The sequence below is a fragment of the Hypanus sabinus genome, chromosome 8 (assembly GCF_030144855.1).
Source record: "Hypanus sabinus isolate sHypSab1 chromosome 8, sHypSab1.hap1, whole genome shotgun sequence".
In the NCBI taxonomy this organism is placed as follows: domain Eukaryota; kingdom Metazoa; phylum Chordata; class Chondrichthyes; order Myliobatiformes; family Dasyatidae; genus Hypanus; species Hypanus sabinus.
In genome coordinates, this window is record NC_082713.1 from 171,289,801 (window position 1) to 171,304,853 (window position 15,053).

The following is a 15,053-nucleotide window of genomic DNA, read 5'->3' on the forward strand; positions in this document are numbered from 1 at the left end:
AAGTGCAGTCCTTTAACTGAAAATTTAGTCTGAAAATCCTCGAACTGAAACTCAGCTGATGATAAACTTTCTGCTTTGTGTGATCCTACTATGCACAAGATCACAAGATACCAGCTGAAATGGACCCTCCCTCTCTCTCCCTCGGTGTGCACTCTATCCTTCCCCACCTCCTCCCCCACCCTCTGAGCCCTGTCACAGCAGATGCTGCAGACTGCACTCGGAGTCTAAGCACTCCAATTAGAGGAAGATCTGTGGCTTGAGCCACGCGTTGCAGCTGGCTCAGATCAGACAGGTGCCTTTGCAGGTCTGGGATTGTCTTCCTATCCAGTGGTAAGCACGAGCCCCTTGAAAAGCCCTTTTGCGTCATTCAGATTAACGTGGAAACGGAATGTGGGATATTGGTGAATCTGTTTAGTCTAGTGGTGCTGATGGAATAGATTAAACACAATGGACAGGTCAGTGAACTCCAGCTGGTGCTTTATATCACGTCAACTAGGTGACAAACCAGAATTATGGATTATTAGTAAACTGTGCAGGTGGTTCTTGTGGGAGGGATGCAGACTTTCTCTCAAGTGTGACTTGTACGTGTGTTTCTGCTGAACCTGTGGTGTCAAGCCCAAGTTGGTGTTGGTGCCGACCCAGAGCGGCTGTCAGTGTCGACCTGGAGTGGATGTTGATCTGAATTGAGGGTGTGTGTGCATTGTGGTACATCTGCAACTGGACAGTCAGCATCACTGAAACAGTTTCTTATCCCTGTCGACCGCTCTCGTCCCTCACCCCCGTCGACCGCTCTCGTCCCTCACCCCCGTCGACCGCTCTCGTCCCTCACCCCCGTCGACCGCTCTCGTCCCTCACCCCCGTCGACCGCTCTCGTCCCTCACCCCCGTCGACCGCTCTCGTCCCTCACCCCCGTCGACCGCTCTCGTCCCTCACCCCCGTCGACCGCTCTCGTCCCTCACCCCTGTCGACCGCTCTCCTTCCTCACCCCCGTCGACCGCTCTCGTCCCTCACCCCTGTCGACCGCTCTCGTCCCTCACCCCTGTCGACCGCTCTCGTCCCTCATCCCCGTCGACCGCTCTCGTCCCTCATCCCCGTCGACCGCTCTCCTCCCTCATCCCCGTCGACCGCTCTCCTCCCTCATCCCCGTCGACCGCTTTCATCCCTCATCCCCGTCGACCGCTCTCGTCCCTCATCCTATTTGACCGCTCTCGTCCCTCACCCCCGTCGACCGCTCTCGTCCCTCACCCCCGTCGACCGCTCTCGTCCCTCACCCCCGTCGACCGCTCTCGTCCCTCATCCCCGTCGACCGCTCTCCTTCCTCACCCCCGTCGACCGCTCTCGTCCCTCATCCCTGTCGACCGCTCTCCTCCCTCACCCCCGTCGACCGCTCTCGTCCCTCATCCCCGTCGACCGCTCTCCTTCCTCACCCCCGTCGGCCGCTCTCCTCCCTCATCCCCGTCGACCGCTCTCCTCCCTCATCCCCGTCGACCGCTCTCGTCCCTCACCCCCGTCGACCGCTCTCGTCCCTCATCCCCGTCGACCGCTCTCGTCCCTCATCCCCGTCGACCGCTCTCGTCCCTCACCCCCATCGACCGCTCTCGTCCCTCATCCCCGTCGACCGCTCTCGTCCCTCATCCCCATCGACTGCTCTCGTCCCTCATCCTATTTGACCGCTCTCGTCCCTCATCCTATTTGACCGCTCTCGTCCCTCATCCCCGTCGACCGCTCTCGTCCCTCATCCTATTTGACCGCTCTCGTCCCTCATCCCCGTCGACCGCTCTCGTCCCTCATCCCATTCGACCACTCTCGTCCCTCATCCCCGTCGACCGCTCTCGACCCTCATCCCCGTCGACCACTCTCGTCCCTCATCCCCGTCGACCGCTCTCGTCCCTCATCCCCGTCGACCGCTGTCGTCCCTCATCCCATTTGACCACTCTCGTTCCTCACTCCCGTCAACTGCGGTCGTCTCTCAACCCCATCAATGACACTCACTGATTAAGTGTTTACAGAAAAGATTTTAACAGAAATGGTGAGCTCTCTGATGACTAGTGGTGTTCTGCAGGAGTCGCTGTAGGAACTGTTTCTTTTCATGTTATATCTCAATGACTTGGATGAAGAAATTGATGGCTTTGTGGCCATGTTTGCAGGAGATACAAGCATAGTTGGAGGGGTAGGTAGCGTTAAGGAAGTTGGAAACCTGCAGAAGAACTTGGACAGATTTTGAGGATGGGCAAAATGACAAATGGAATATAGGGGGAAGAGTATGAATGATCACTTTGGTAGAAGGAGTAGAGGCATAGACTACTGTCTAAATGGGGAGCAAAATGAGAAATCAGAAGTGCCAAGAATATATAATCCCTTTGTAGGTTTGTGAGGGGGGTAATGTCAAGATTTTGTGAGGCATTGGTCAGACCATATTTGGGGTATTGTGAGCTGTTTTGGACTGTATATCTAAGAAAGGATTTGCTGACATTGGAGAGGATCAAGAGGAGGTTCATGAGGATGATCCCAGAATCTTTATAAAAGGGTTAACATGAGGGCCATTTAATGGCTCTGGGCCAGTACTGACTGAAATATAGAAGAATGGGGGGGGGAGTGGTCTCACTGAAACCTATTGAATATTGAAAAGCCTAGAGTGGATGTGGCGAGGATATTTCCTGTTGTGGGGGAGTCTAGGACAGAGGACATAGCCTTAGAATACAAGGACACTCTTTTAGAACAGAGATAAGGAGTAATTTCTTTAGCCAGATGATGGTGAATCTGTGGAATTCATTGCCACAGACAGCTGTAGAGGCCAAGTCAATGGGTGTATTTAAACTGGAGACTGATAAGTTCTTGATTAGTAATAAGGTATAAGGTTTTAGGGAGAAGGCAGGAGAATGGAGTTGAGAGGGATAATAAATCAGCCATGATAGAATGGTGGAATAGATTCAGTGGGCTAATGTCCTAATTCTGCTCCTATGTCTTATGATCTTTACAGTCTTAAAATTTTATAGAAATATTAAATTATGAAAGGCATAGATAAGATAGAGGCAAAAAGTTGTTTTCACTTTTAAGTAAGCCTAGGGGTAGTGATATAGCCTGAAGATTCAGGGGAGTAGATTTAGGACAGAGATGAGAGTGAACTGCTTGTCCCAGGGAGCAGTGAATCTGTAGAATCCTCTGAATTGACGCTACCTTATTAAATATATTTAAGAAACATTCATTTAAGCTTTTGCATAGCGGGGAATTAAGGGTTCTGGGGAAAAGGTAGGTTGCTGGAATTGAGTCCATGGTCAGTTCAGCCGTGATCTTATTGAATAGCGGAGCAGGTCAACGGGCAGAATGGCCGACACCTGCTCCTGGTTCTTACGTTCTTAAAACAGTGTGAAGGTGGATGTGTAAGGCCGAGAGAAGCTTAGTTGCTGAGAGTTATTGAACTAGAGTGCCTAAATGCACTTCATCTGCAAATGACACATTTCACTGAGTGTTTCGATGGACCTGTGATAGATAAGTGAATCTGAAAAGTGAAATCACTGATGTTCCTGTTTTGGCTAACTGGGTCGAATGCTCTCCTGTGCTCTTACATTTCTCATTTCTTTGCCGATTTACATTTAAAAGTGGCTAAATGTTGAATACTTTTGGTTGATTATTCTTTCCCTTGTATATAGAGCCTGGCAGATCTGGATGGGACTCTAGCTTACGTTACAGAAATAGTCACCAAGGTAAGCTGAAGTGTTTCTACGACTGTTGTGCAGAGTTAATTCATTTGAAGACTACTTCAGATTTAATCAGATTACTTTTATTCTTGTGTTAGTTGAATGCTTTTGACCGACGACACCTGGATGATATTGACTTTGACGTGCGTCTGTCTGCATTCCAACTGGCCACCAGCTCGATCCGAGAGATGAAGAAGTTGGATATGGTCTTCCTGATTCCAGTCATGCACAACTGTTTCTATTCCATCCAGGTGCGTGTCTAGAGCCAACACCCCCGCTGCACCTTCACACCAAACACATGGTTTACTAATATCTTACTTTCACAGCATCACACCCCACCCGCCCCTTCCACTCCAAGCAGATGATCTTAATTATCCAGCACTATGTCCCATCCATTCCATCCACCACAAACACATGGTTGCCATGATCTTAATTTCACAACACTATGCCCTATCCAATTCATCCACCCCGATCACATGGCTACCATGGCCTTAATTTTACAACACTACAAACCGATGGAAGATTTATAAATGTTTTTGCCTCATATAATCTGAAAAATGCAGAACCTCTCCATGTCATTTAGGTTCTCACATGCAACTGTTTTGCATTGACCATGGAAAAGTTTGAAATCTGTATGACTGTACTTAATTGATTCTGAAACTTTCTGTTTCTAGCTTTAATGCCATAGGTTAAGCAGAGTTGTAGAGGATCAGAATGTGATGCATTACACTAGAAAAGTATTGTAGTGATCAGGTAAACCATGCTTACTTCATGTTTAATCAGAATCGGGTTTAATATCACTGGCATATGTCATGAAATTTAAAGAGCAAACACGAGGAAATCTGCAGATGCTGGAAATTCAAACAGCACACACAAAACGCTGGTGGAGCACGGCAGGCCAGGCAGCATCTTTAGGGAGAAGCGATGTCGACGTTTCGGGCCGATATCTTTCCTTTCGGTTAGTCCTGACGAAGGGTCTCGGCCCGAAACGTCGACATCGCTTCTCCTTATAGATGCTGCCTAGCCTACTGTGTTCTACCAGCATTTTGTGTGTGTTGTCATGAAATTTGTTGTTTTGTGGCAGTACATTGAAATATTTAATAAAAAATACTATACATTACAATAAGAAGTATATATAAATTCAGTAGTGCAAAAAGAGATCAAAAAAGAGAAAAAAAATACTGAGGTATAGTTCATGGGTTCATTGTTCGTTCAGAAATCTGATGGCAGAGAGGAAGAATCTGTTCCTGAGATGTTGAGCGTGTGTCTTCAGGCTCCTGCACCACCTCCTCGATAGTAGCAGCAAGGGAAGGGCACGTCCTGGGTGCTTGGCGGTCCTTAATGATGGATGCTGCTTTCTGAGGATTTGTTAAGTGAACTAGAGTTTTCCTTCTTGGAATGAAGGAGGATGAAAAGTGGCTTGTAGGAAGTGTACAAGATGATAAGAGGTGTAGATTGAGTGGACAGCCAGAGATATGTTTTTCCAAGGCATCATTTTAAAGTGATTGTAAGAAGGTTTGAGGAGGTGATGTTAGATGCAGCTTTTTCTTTCACACAGTGTTGGGTGTGCGGAGTACACTATCAGAGGGCAGTGGTAGAGCCAGATCCATTTGTGGACATGAATGGAAGAAAAATGGAGAGTTACGTGGGAGGAAAGGGTGAGATTGATCTTGTAGTAGGTTGAAAAATTGGCCCGGAAGAACCTGTACTGTCTGTAATGCTCTGTGTTCTTACAAACTCCAGTTAGAGAGATACTTTATCAGAGCAAACAGCTCCTGGGTGCTTAACAGATGTGGTATCACATATGGGGGTACTGAGAGAGAAGATTAAAAACATGGTGAAGATTTAGGTTTTAATATTGGATTTAAAACAGATGAAAGTTAGAGCTAGGGACTGTCCAGGGCTGAGGATCTTGCCAAAGCTTTCAGTAGGTTCTGTGACAGTCAAGAACTGAACCAGCGTGGATAACTTCATTCACCTCAAAACTGAACGCAACCTGTGGACTCGCTTTCAAGGTCTCCGGAACTCATGTTCTCAGTATTATTTATTTGTTATTATTAGTTTTCTTGTATTTGCAATTTGTTTTACATTGTCTATCAGTCTTTGTGTATTCTATTGTACTTCTTGTTCTACTGTGAATGCCTGCAAGAAAATGAATCAAGGTGATATATGGTGACATGTATGTACTTTTGATATTAAATATTCATTGATAATGAAGTTACTTTGAACTTGAGCTCTGAAGTGTGCAGTGATGTGATAGCTCTTGGGAAAGTGAAGAGTGGGTTGCATATGGAGGCTTCTGAAAACTAGAGTTTGAATTTCAAAGTGGGTGTGTTGGTTCCGTGGGACTGTGTGGGAGGTGCAGAGGGCAGAGCTGTAGATGTGTATAAACTGCTGCTGGCCATCCTGTTGTAATGCTGAAACTGGCAGACTACTGTACTTGTTCTCTGTCCTCGAAGAGACTAAGACCCCTGGCACTAGACCTTGTTATTGTGGACAATGGTTTCTGACCCAATATGTGAATGACTTTGCTTCTTCCTACCCTTGTGCAGTTGGGTGAGATGACTCTCAGTGACTGTGCGACGCTCTGCCTGAGTACAGTTGTCCGGCAAGTGGCATCCATTGAATGCTCAGAAGAGGAATACAAGGAGGTGATCTCACGGACTCTGCTCGACACCCTGAGGAACTGTCTGAAGTCAAAGGTCGAGGTAGAGTACTGGGGAGGGGTGGGAGTCCACAGCCACTACTGTGTTCTGGCAGTGCAGCTTTCAGCATGAAGCAGGTTCCAGAGAATGCCACAGCTGAATGGAAAGACATGTTTCCTTCGTGTTTCTGTTGACCACATGTGGATGGAAAGAATTCACCTGGAGTCTGGAGTTTAGAATTGATTTTAAAGTTCTCTTTAAAGCTCTTAATGCTCCAGGAACAGCGTACATTACAGAATTACTTTCATTTTATAATCCTGCTTGAGCTCTCAGGTCTGCCGCTGGTCAAACAATCTTCTTCAATCGGTAATTGGCAGGTCAGCGTTTTTGAACTACACTCCCAAACTGTGGAACTCAATACCTAAAGCTATAAAGGTTGCAGACTCGGTTGACACTATTAAACACCAGTTCAAAACCTATTTATTTAACCTTGCCTTTGACCAACATCTTTTGGTCTTTTATTTTTATGTTTATTTTTATTTTTTGATTTAATTTTTTTGTTTGCACTTTCATCCCATTGTGCACTTTGACCTGCATTGGCTGTATGAAAAATACTCTATAAATAAAGGTATTATTATCTTCAGAACAACTTTCTTTTTATTACAAGCTGATATCAACAGGAGAGTCATGTTTTCTGGAAAGAATACTGCCCAATCCAGTGTTTTTATTAGACTTCCACTATTACTCCCCATGCCCAACTCCATCTACCCCCGGATGTGCCACTTAAACATGGCATGAGGTAAGCCTTTTTCAGAATCAAACACCAGTGGTGATGTGCTACATAAGCTATGAGCTGTTCCATTGACATGCAATGGTAAACTTTGCCCTGGAGTTTATGTGCTGGTTGTTAGCCTGGTAACCATGGTAACCAGGGTTGGTTTTTCTATATTTCACTTCAGCCTACTGTTTGTAACTCAGGCAGATTTATTTTCACTGATTGGTGCTAAACCTGTAGAATCGTGCTACGTGATCATCACTGCGCGGTAACATAGCTGTTAGGGTAATGTATCACAGTGCATGTTGTGAGATGGGATTCAGTGCCCACTGCTTGTCTGTAAGGAATTTCTACTTCTCCCCGTGACTGAATTCATTCTATTGCTTCTTCCCTTTTCAGTAATTTTGCTTTCATTTATTGCAGAGTGTTCAGCAAGACTACACCACACTCCTTGGCTGTTTAATCCGTACATTTCCCCAGCGTTCCGAGTTCCGGGACCTGGTTCAGCTAACAGACCGCGATCCAGAAACGGACTTCTTCGAGAATATGAAACACATACAGGTGCATAAAGAAAGACCTTTTGTTGTATCAAAAATGTAAAAATCTGTTCAATAGCTAAATTGCGCTGGGGCATTAGATGAGGTGGCTTCACAACCCAACATGTCAGTGGCTACCCTCAACTGGAATTAGGAAATAAACTGGGTCATGTGATCCTGGTTTAAACGTAGTTTCCTATCAGTTGAATTTTTTTGAGAATGATTAATTGGTGTTCTGAAAGTCCGGGAATAACTGATGCTGTAGTATTCATCTGTAAACTATTTTCAAATTGGTTATGACCTAGTTAAAGTAAGAATTATATTCACACCTTATAGTTTCCTCCTATTTTCTTGTGTAAACCAGTTCTCTGGACATTCCCATCAAGTTCATTTCTCAACTTACTACACTATAACTTATTCCATTTCACGATGTTGTTAGTTTTTTTTCAGCAGCTGCACAGTGCGTACAAGCCATGCAAACAATAAGTTGACAACTGAATGGCAGTGGTGAATCTTGAGGTGCAGGTCTTAAGGCTCTTGTACCTCCTGCCTAGTGGCAGCAATGAGAAGAGGACATGGTATAGACGGTGGGGGGTCCTCGATGATAGATGTCACCTTCCTGAGATATCATCTCTTATAGATGTCCAAAATGGTGAGGAGAGCTGTCCACGTGACGGAATTGGATTAGTCCATCATTCTCTGTAAGCTCCTGCGTTACTGTGCATTGAAGTTCCCTTGGAGCAACAAGTCAGAATGAACATTGGTAGAATTCTCATCTTCAATGACTCCAATATAAAATTGAGACATGAAGTGTTGACAGTTCCTTCTCCCCACCCACCAGGTGCTGCTTGATATCACTGAGTTTCTCCAGTAGAGAGTTTGTTTCTCCAAATTCCAATGCCTGCAGCCTCTTGTTGGAGTTATTTCATACTGAAGAGGTTATTCATAATGTAAGCAGGGACTGCACAGGAGTGTGGTGCATTGTTAATGACACCATTGTTAAAAGATGGTTGGGGGATTTTTGTGCTTGTAAGTCCACCAGTCACACAGTTGCACTCGTGAGAAAGTTGTGGGCTTGAGAGGTTGGCACTAGAATGTGTGGAGACATTTGCAGACATTCTTGTGTGTGTTGGCTGTTAACACAAACAAAGGATTTTATTGTACCTTTTGTGCACATGTGACAAATGTGAACGTTTCTGTATGTGTAGAGATGAGCACACAATATCATGGCCCATAGAATGCAAAACATCAATGAGTCATGAAGTGTTTTTGTATCTTATCTTTTTTGTTATGTTGGTTAAAGTTGGCCGGGTTGCCAGGAAGAACAGTGCTGCTGGACGTTACAGCAACACAGAGTCCAGCGTAGTGCAGTAACTCCAGAAGTTAGATTGTCTCTAAAACCACAGATGGTAATATACAAAGATACACAGTGAAAAATAAATGTTAATGTCACCATTTACTACCTTGAGATTCAATTTCTTGCAGGGATTTACAGAAAAATAAAGAAAAGCTATACATAAAGACCGACAAACAGCTGTTATGCAAAAAAAAACACATTCTGCAAATTAAAAGAAACTGAGAATGAGTTGAAAAGAGTCCATAAGAGCAGAATCAGGGCATTTGGCCCATTGAGTCTCCTTTGCCATTCCAGCATGGCTGATTTTTTATCCCTATCAACCGTATTCTCACACCTTCTCCCCATAACCTTTGATACCCTGACTAATCAAGAACTTTCACTTTAAATATACTCAAAGACTTGGTCTCCACAGCTGCCTGTGGCAGTGAATTTTGCATACTTACCGCCCTCAGGCTAATGAAATTCCACCTCATTTCTGTTCTAAATTGATGTCCCTCTGGTCCTGGACTCCCCACTATCAGAAACATTCTCTCCAGGCCCACTCTATCCAAGCCTTTCAATATTTGTTGGCTTTTAAAGTGAGTGCACTTTATGGAATCAGTTTAGAGTAGTGGTGAGTGAAGTTATCCACACAGGTTCAGGAGCTTGATGATTGTAGGGAACTGGCTGCTCTTCCCCAGGGTGGACAGGGAACGGAATTAGTGTGATTCCAGCTGCACTCTCGGTGAATGCTCACTGCCTTTGACCGTGATGCAGAAACAGATTTTATTATTAAACTGGTTTGGAGTTCTCTCTGGTGGTGTTTCTGACGTGTAGGGATTCCGGTGTGATTTATTATTCTGTTTTGTCTTGGATATTTAGATCCACAGAAGGGCTCGAGCCTTGAGAAAACTTGCAAAGCACTTGGATGAGGGGAAGCTGACGCTATCTTCCAGATCGCTGATGAATTATATCATGCCTTATGCTATATCAACACTGTTTAATGAAAACATGCTGAAGGTAAGTACTGGATCTGCGTCAAAGACCATAAGAGCAGAATAAGGCCATTCGGCCCGTTGGGTTTTCTCTGCCATCGAACCATGACTGATTTATTGTCCATTTCAACCCCATTCTCCTGCCTACTCCCCGTAGCCTTCAACACCCTGACTAGTCAAGCACTCATTAACTTCCACTGTTCAGGTGGGTATTCTTCAATCTGAACTGGAAGGAGTTAAAGAAAAAGGAGTGAAACTGGATAAGGCTGATAGGGGAACTAGATTACCTAATGGGAGGATGATGTTTCATACGACTGGGATGCCCCAGACTGGATTCCCAGTGAAAGAATAAGTCATCAAGGACCAAGGGCTGAGATGAGGAGAAATTTCTTCTATGGAGTGGTGGCTCTGTGGAGCTCTCCACCACAGAAAGTAGTCAAAACCAAACATTAACAACATCCAAAATCCTTAAAGGTTTGTAAAATCAGAGGGTCATAGATAAACTTGACAGTGACAGTCTTTTCCCCACGATAATGGAGTCCATAACAAGAGCACATAGGTTTAAGATGAGAGAGGAAAGGTTTAAAAGCAAGCTGGGGGCAACTTTGTCACACAAAGCCGGGTGTATGTGTAGAATGAGCTGCCTGAGCAAGTGGTAGAGGTGTGTACAGACACAACACTTGAACAAGTTGGGCCGAAGGGCCTGTTTTATTGCTGTGTTACTCTAACTCTAGAAGCTGGGTACTTTCCTCAGGATGAAAGGACATGGGGCTTTAAGCTGCTTTTTATAATGCTGTTTACATTGTAAATACATGCTGGTATTATGTACTTGTGCAGGTTTTATTCCTTGGTCTTACTTTAACCTCTATCTTTACTTTCTAATACAATTCTTTATTCTTTATAATTGTTGGATATTGTTTTTGTTGCATGTCACACCCTGACCAGCACACCACAGCAAGTTCACAATACATGTGAATATATATAGTGAAGAAGTTTGATTCGGGTTCTGGTGACATCATTATCCAGAATGGCAGCTTAAGTCAGTAGCGCCTCCAGAAAAACGCATATTTTGTCCCGTTAATCCATCAAATATAAGATCTTTTGAAAATATCTGAATTGTTAAGGGGGGCAAGAATGGGGGAAGAAATGGAGATAAAAAAAGCATCACTGTGGAGCCAGTGGACGAGGGGGGTGCAGCGAGTGGCTCTCCTACCCGAACGCGTGGTAGTGAGGCTGACAATGGGACTCGTGCAGGTGAAGCGGCAAATATGGTAAAAAATTTTGGAAGAAGTACAGGAGTTCCAGAAAGATATAAAACAGCAGCTACATGATATTAAGTCAGAGCTCGCCAACGTCAATCAAAAAATAGCGGTGGCAGAGACACGAATTGAGAAGGCAGAAGATCATGTGCAAAATGTGGAATGGATACTAAGAAAGACGATAAAAGTATTAAATCTCCAGGAAAATAAACTGCTTGACCAGGAGGGAAGATCATGGCAGAAAAATATCAGGATATACAATGTTCCCGAAGGAGTGGAGGGTTTGTCTATGATGGAGTTTGTAAGAAAATTGCTGCAGGATGCGCTGGAGGTTCTTTCGGCTATGGAGCTGGAAATTGAGAGGGCACATCGTGCGCTCGCCCCGGGGCCTACTGGACACAGAGAAGATAAGCCTCTCTCAATAGTAATTAGATTCTTTCAATACAATACCAAGGTGGAAATTCTGTGAAAGGTCTGTGGTAAGAAGAGGGTGTTTTTGGATAGGAAATTAATATATTTCAATAAAGATTACCGCCCCCCCCCCCCCCCCCCCCCCCCGCCGGCGGTCCTGCAGAAACGTAAAGAATACCCTGCAGTAAAGTGAATATTAAAGCAAGGAGAGATTAGATTGCAAACTCCATACCGTGCTAAACTGTGGATGTTTTATGAAGATGGGATCCAACTGTATCAGACAGTGGAAGAGGTGACTACAGACATGAAGGCCAGAGGGTTGCCCGTCAGCGTGATCAAACCGAGGGAAAGCCTGGCTGAGCAGTTATCCGCTCTGGTTGGGAAATACTGAGAGAATCAAGAAAGCGGGGACGGGAGGAGGCCGAGAGAGGTATATCAGGAAGAGACTGGGAGTCCTCACCCCCTTCAGAAGAGCTGTAAGGTTTGTCTAACTTTAAAAATGTTGAGAAGCTAAACAGAAGCAAAAATAGACGGTGATATACCTATCTCGAGAAATACTTATTATAATGTGGATTTTATATTACTCAATTTTCTTCTTTATTCATTCATTCACTTCTTTTTCCCCACCTAAATGAGAATATATATATATATGGGAGGAATACACAGGGAAATATTTTCTGTGTAATGGATATAGATTTGTTCACTTACTTTTATGGGTAATGCAATGGGGGCCCCAACTCACAGGGAGGAAGGGCTATCCCCCACAGCTAGACATTTCCTCTAGCTCAACCCAGGGTCATCTACCAGAAACCTCAGTCTTGGAATCACACCTTTTTTGCCTTTTTTAAATTATTTGCATTTCTTGGTTCTTATTTGTTCAGGGAGTAGATCAATTAAGTTTATTTCTCCTAATTTCAATGATACATTGACAGATAAATACAGATGGCTAAGGACAAAGGAAAATTAATTTCTTTTAATATCAATGGGCTGTTAAATCCAATCAAACGTAGTAGAATTCTATCCAAAATGAAAAAGCCCATGTAGTATATTTACAGGAAACTCACTTAAGTGATAATGAGCATGGAAAACTAAAGAGAATGGGCTTCGTTAATTTGTTTTTCTCATATAAATCAGGACATAGGAGAGGAGTTGCTGTTCTTATCTCAAGCAAGCTAAATTTTGAAAAAGTATTCGAAATGGGAGTTAAGGAGGGCAGATATATTCTGGTAAGGGGGAATATAGACGGCAATTCAGTTACTCTATTGAATATATATGCACCCCCGGGAAGTGATATTGGTTTCTTTCAGAAAATTACAAATATTATGGTAATGGAAACAGAAGGTCTCCTGATATGTGGGGGAAACTTAAATTTACAATTACAACCAAACTTAGACTCTTCCAATAGAAAAACCTATGAAACAAAATCCTTATATAAGAAAGTTAATTCACTTTTTGAGGATGTTGGTTTAATTGATATACGGAGGGACCTTTTCCCTGACAGAAGGGATTACACTCATTACTCTGCTCCTCATTCTGTATATACAAGAATAGACTATTTCATAACATTTGGAAAAGACAAAGACAAAATAAACACCTGTGGAATTGGGACAATAGATGTAAGTGACCATGCACCTATATATTTATCTGTTGATTTTGAATTACAACCAAAGAATACTATTTGGAAACTAAATTCAAGTCTACTCAATGAGCCCTACTTTGAGGAACAAATTAAAAAAGAAATTGGTCTTTACTTAGAATTCAATGATAATGAAGAGGTTTCACCTCCCATTCTATGGGATACTCTGAAGGTTGTTTTAAGAGGGAAAATTATAGCGATATCTTCATATAAGAAAAAAATAAGGAATAAACCATTAGAGGAATTACAAAATAGGCTGAAGGAACTAGAAAAAAAACACAAATTGAATTTGGCACTGGATACAATAGAGGAAATTTTAAAAATTAGGAATGAAATTAATAGTTTGGCTACTCAAGAAATCAGGAAAAATTTAATGTTTCTGTATGTACGTATGTATTTATTTATTAATTTTTAAAAATTACAAAGAATAAATGTAATGGTAAAATAGTAAGAAAGATAATATTAACCCTCCCCCCTCCCCTTAACCCTCCCCCCCTTAACCCTTATCTAAAGAGAAAAAAAAGGAAAGAAGAGAAAGATTGCCTGGATATCGGAGGATCCCCACATGCTCCATGGAGTTCAAAATAATTTTGATTTTTTTTTACTTTCCCCAATTACTATAATTTTATCTTCAAAGGACCTATGTATTTAATCCTATCTTTTGTAAGTATGGGAGCCAGATTTTCAAAAATATATCATATTCATTTCTTAAATTATACATAATTTTTCAAGTGGAATACAACTATGTATTTCATTATTCCAACGATCCATAGTTAAATATAAATCAGATTTCCAACTAACTGCGATAACTTTTTTGGCTACTGCCAATTCAATTTTTATAAATTTTTTCTGATACTTGTTCAATTTAAGTTTCAGTATTGTCCCTTCAATGTCTCCTAATAAAAATAATAGTGGACTATGTGGGAGTTGTACTCCAGTAATTTGTTCCAATAAAAGTCTTAAATTTATCCAAAATGGTTGAATTTTAAAACAAGACCATGTAAAAAGGTACCAATTTCTCGATTACATCAAAAACATTGATCAGACATATTTGAATTTAATCTATTTATTTTCTGTGGCGTTATATATAATTGGTGTAAAAAAATTATATTGTATTAATCTAAGTCGAACATTTATTGTATTTCTCATACTAACAAAACATAATCTTGACCAGATTAATTAGAACAGATTCAGATATTGGGAGCTTCAGAGTTAATCAAGAAGAATATAAGATTAATTTATTTGCTGATAATGTTTTGATTTATTTAACAAACCCATTGCAATCGTTGCAAAGATTATCTTTTAGATTGGAAGAATATGGGAAAGTATCAGGCTATAAAGTAAATTGGGATAAAAGTGAAATTTTACCCCTCACCAAAGGAAATTATAATCAATGTCGATTAGCAACTCAATTTATATGGTCAATGAATGGGATAAAATATTTAGGTATTAGAGTTGATAATGATGTAAAAAATTTATATAAACAAAATTATTTGCCATTATTAAGAAAAATAAAAGAGGATCTTGATAAATGGATGATGTTACCAATAACATTAATAGGTAGAGTTAACGCTGTAAAAATGAATATATTTCCTAGATTGCAATATTTATTTCAAAATTTACCAATACAATTACCTCAGAAGTTTTTTCAAGGACTGAATAAATATGTAAGGAAATTTCTTTGGAAAGGTAAGATGTCAAGAATATCATTGGAAAAATTGACATGGAAATTTGATCTAGGAGGGTTACAACTTCCAAATTT

The 15,053-nt window shown here is 42.1% G+C and overlaps 1 protein-coding gene across 1 annotated transcript in view; it reads left to right on the forward strand.

Annotated features, from left to right (window-relative positions):
• Positions 1-15,053, forward strand: part of utp20 (UTP20 small subunit processome component) — a 195,376-nt gene that overhangs the window by 94,151 nt on the left and 86,172 nt on the right. The window contains exons 34-38 of the mRNA XM_059978567.1: positions 3,651-3,704; positions 3,797-3,949; positions 6,251-6,406; positions 7,542-7,679; positions 9,873-10,010. Of these exons, the coding sequence (XP_059834550.1) occupies positions 3,651-3,704; positions 3,797-3,949; positions 6,251-6,406; positions 7,542-7,679; positions 9,873-10,010 (639 nt within the window). The remainder of the gene's footprint in view (positions 1-3,650; positions 3,705-3,796; positions 3,950-6,250; positions 6,407-7,541; positions 7,680-9,872; positions 10,011-15,053) is intronic.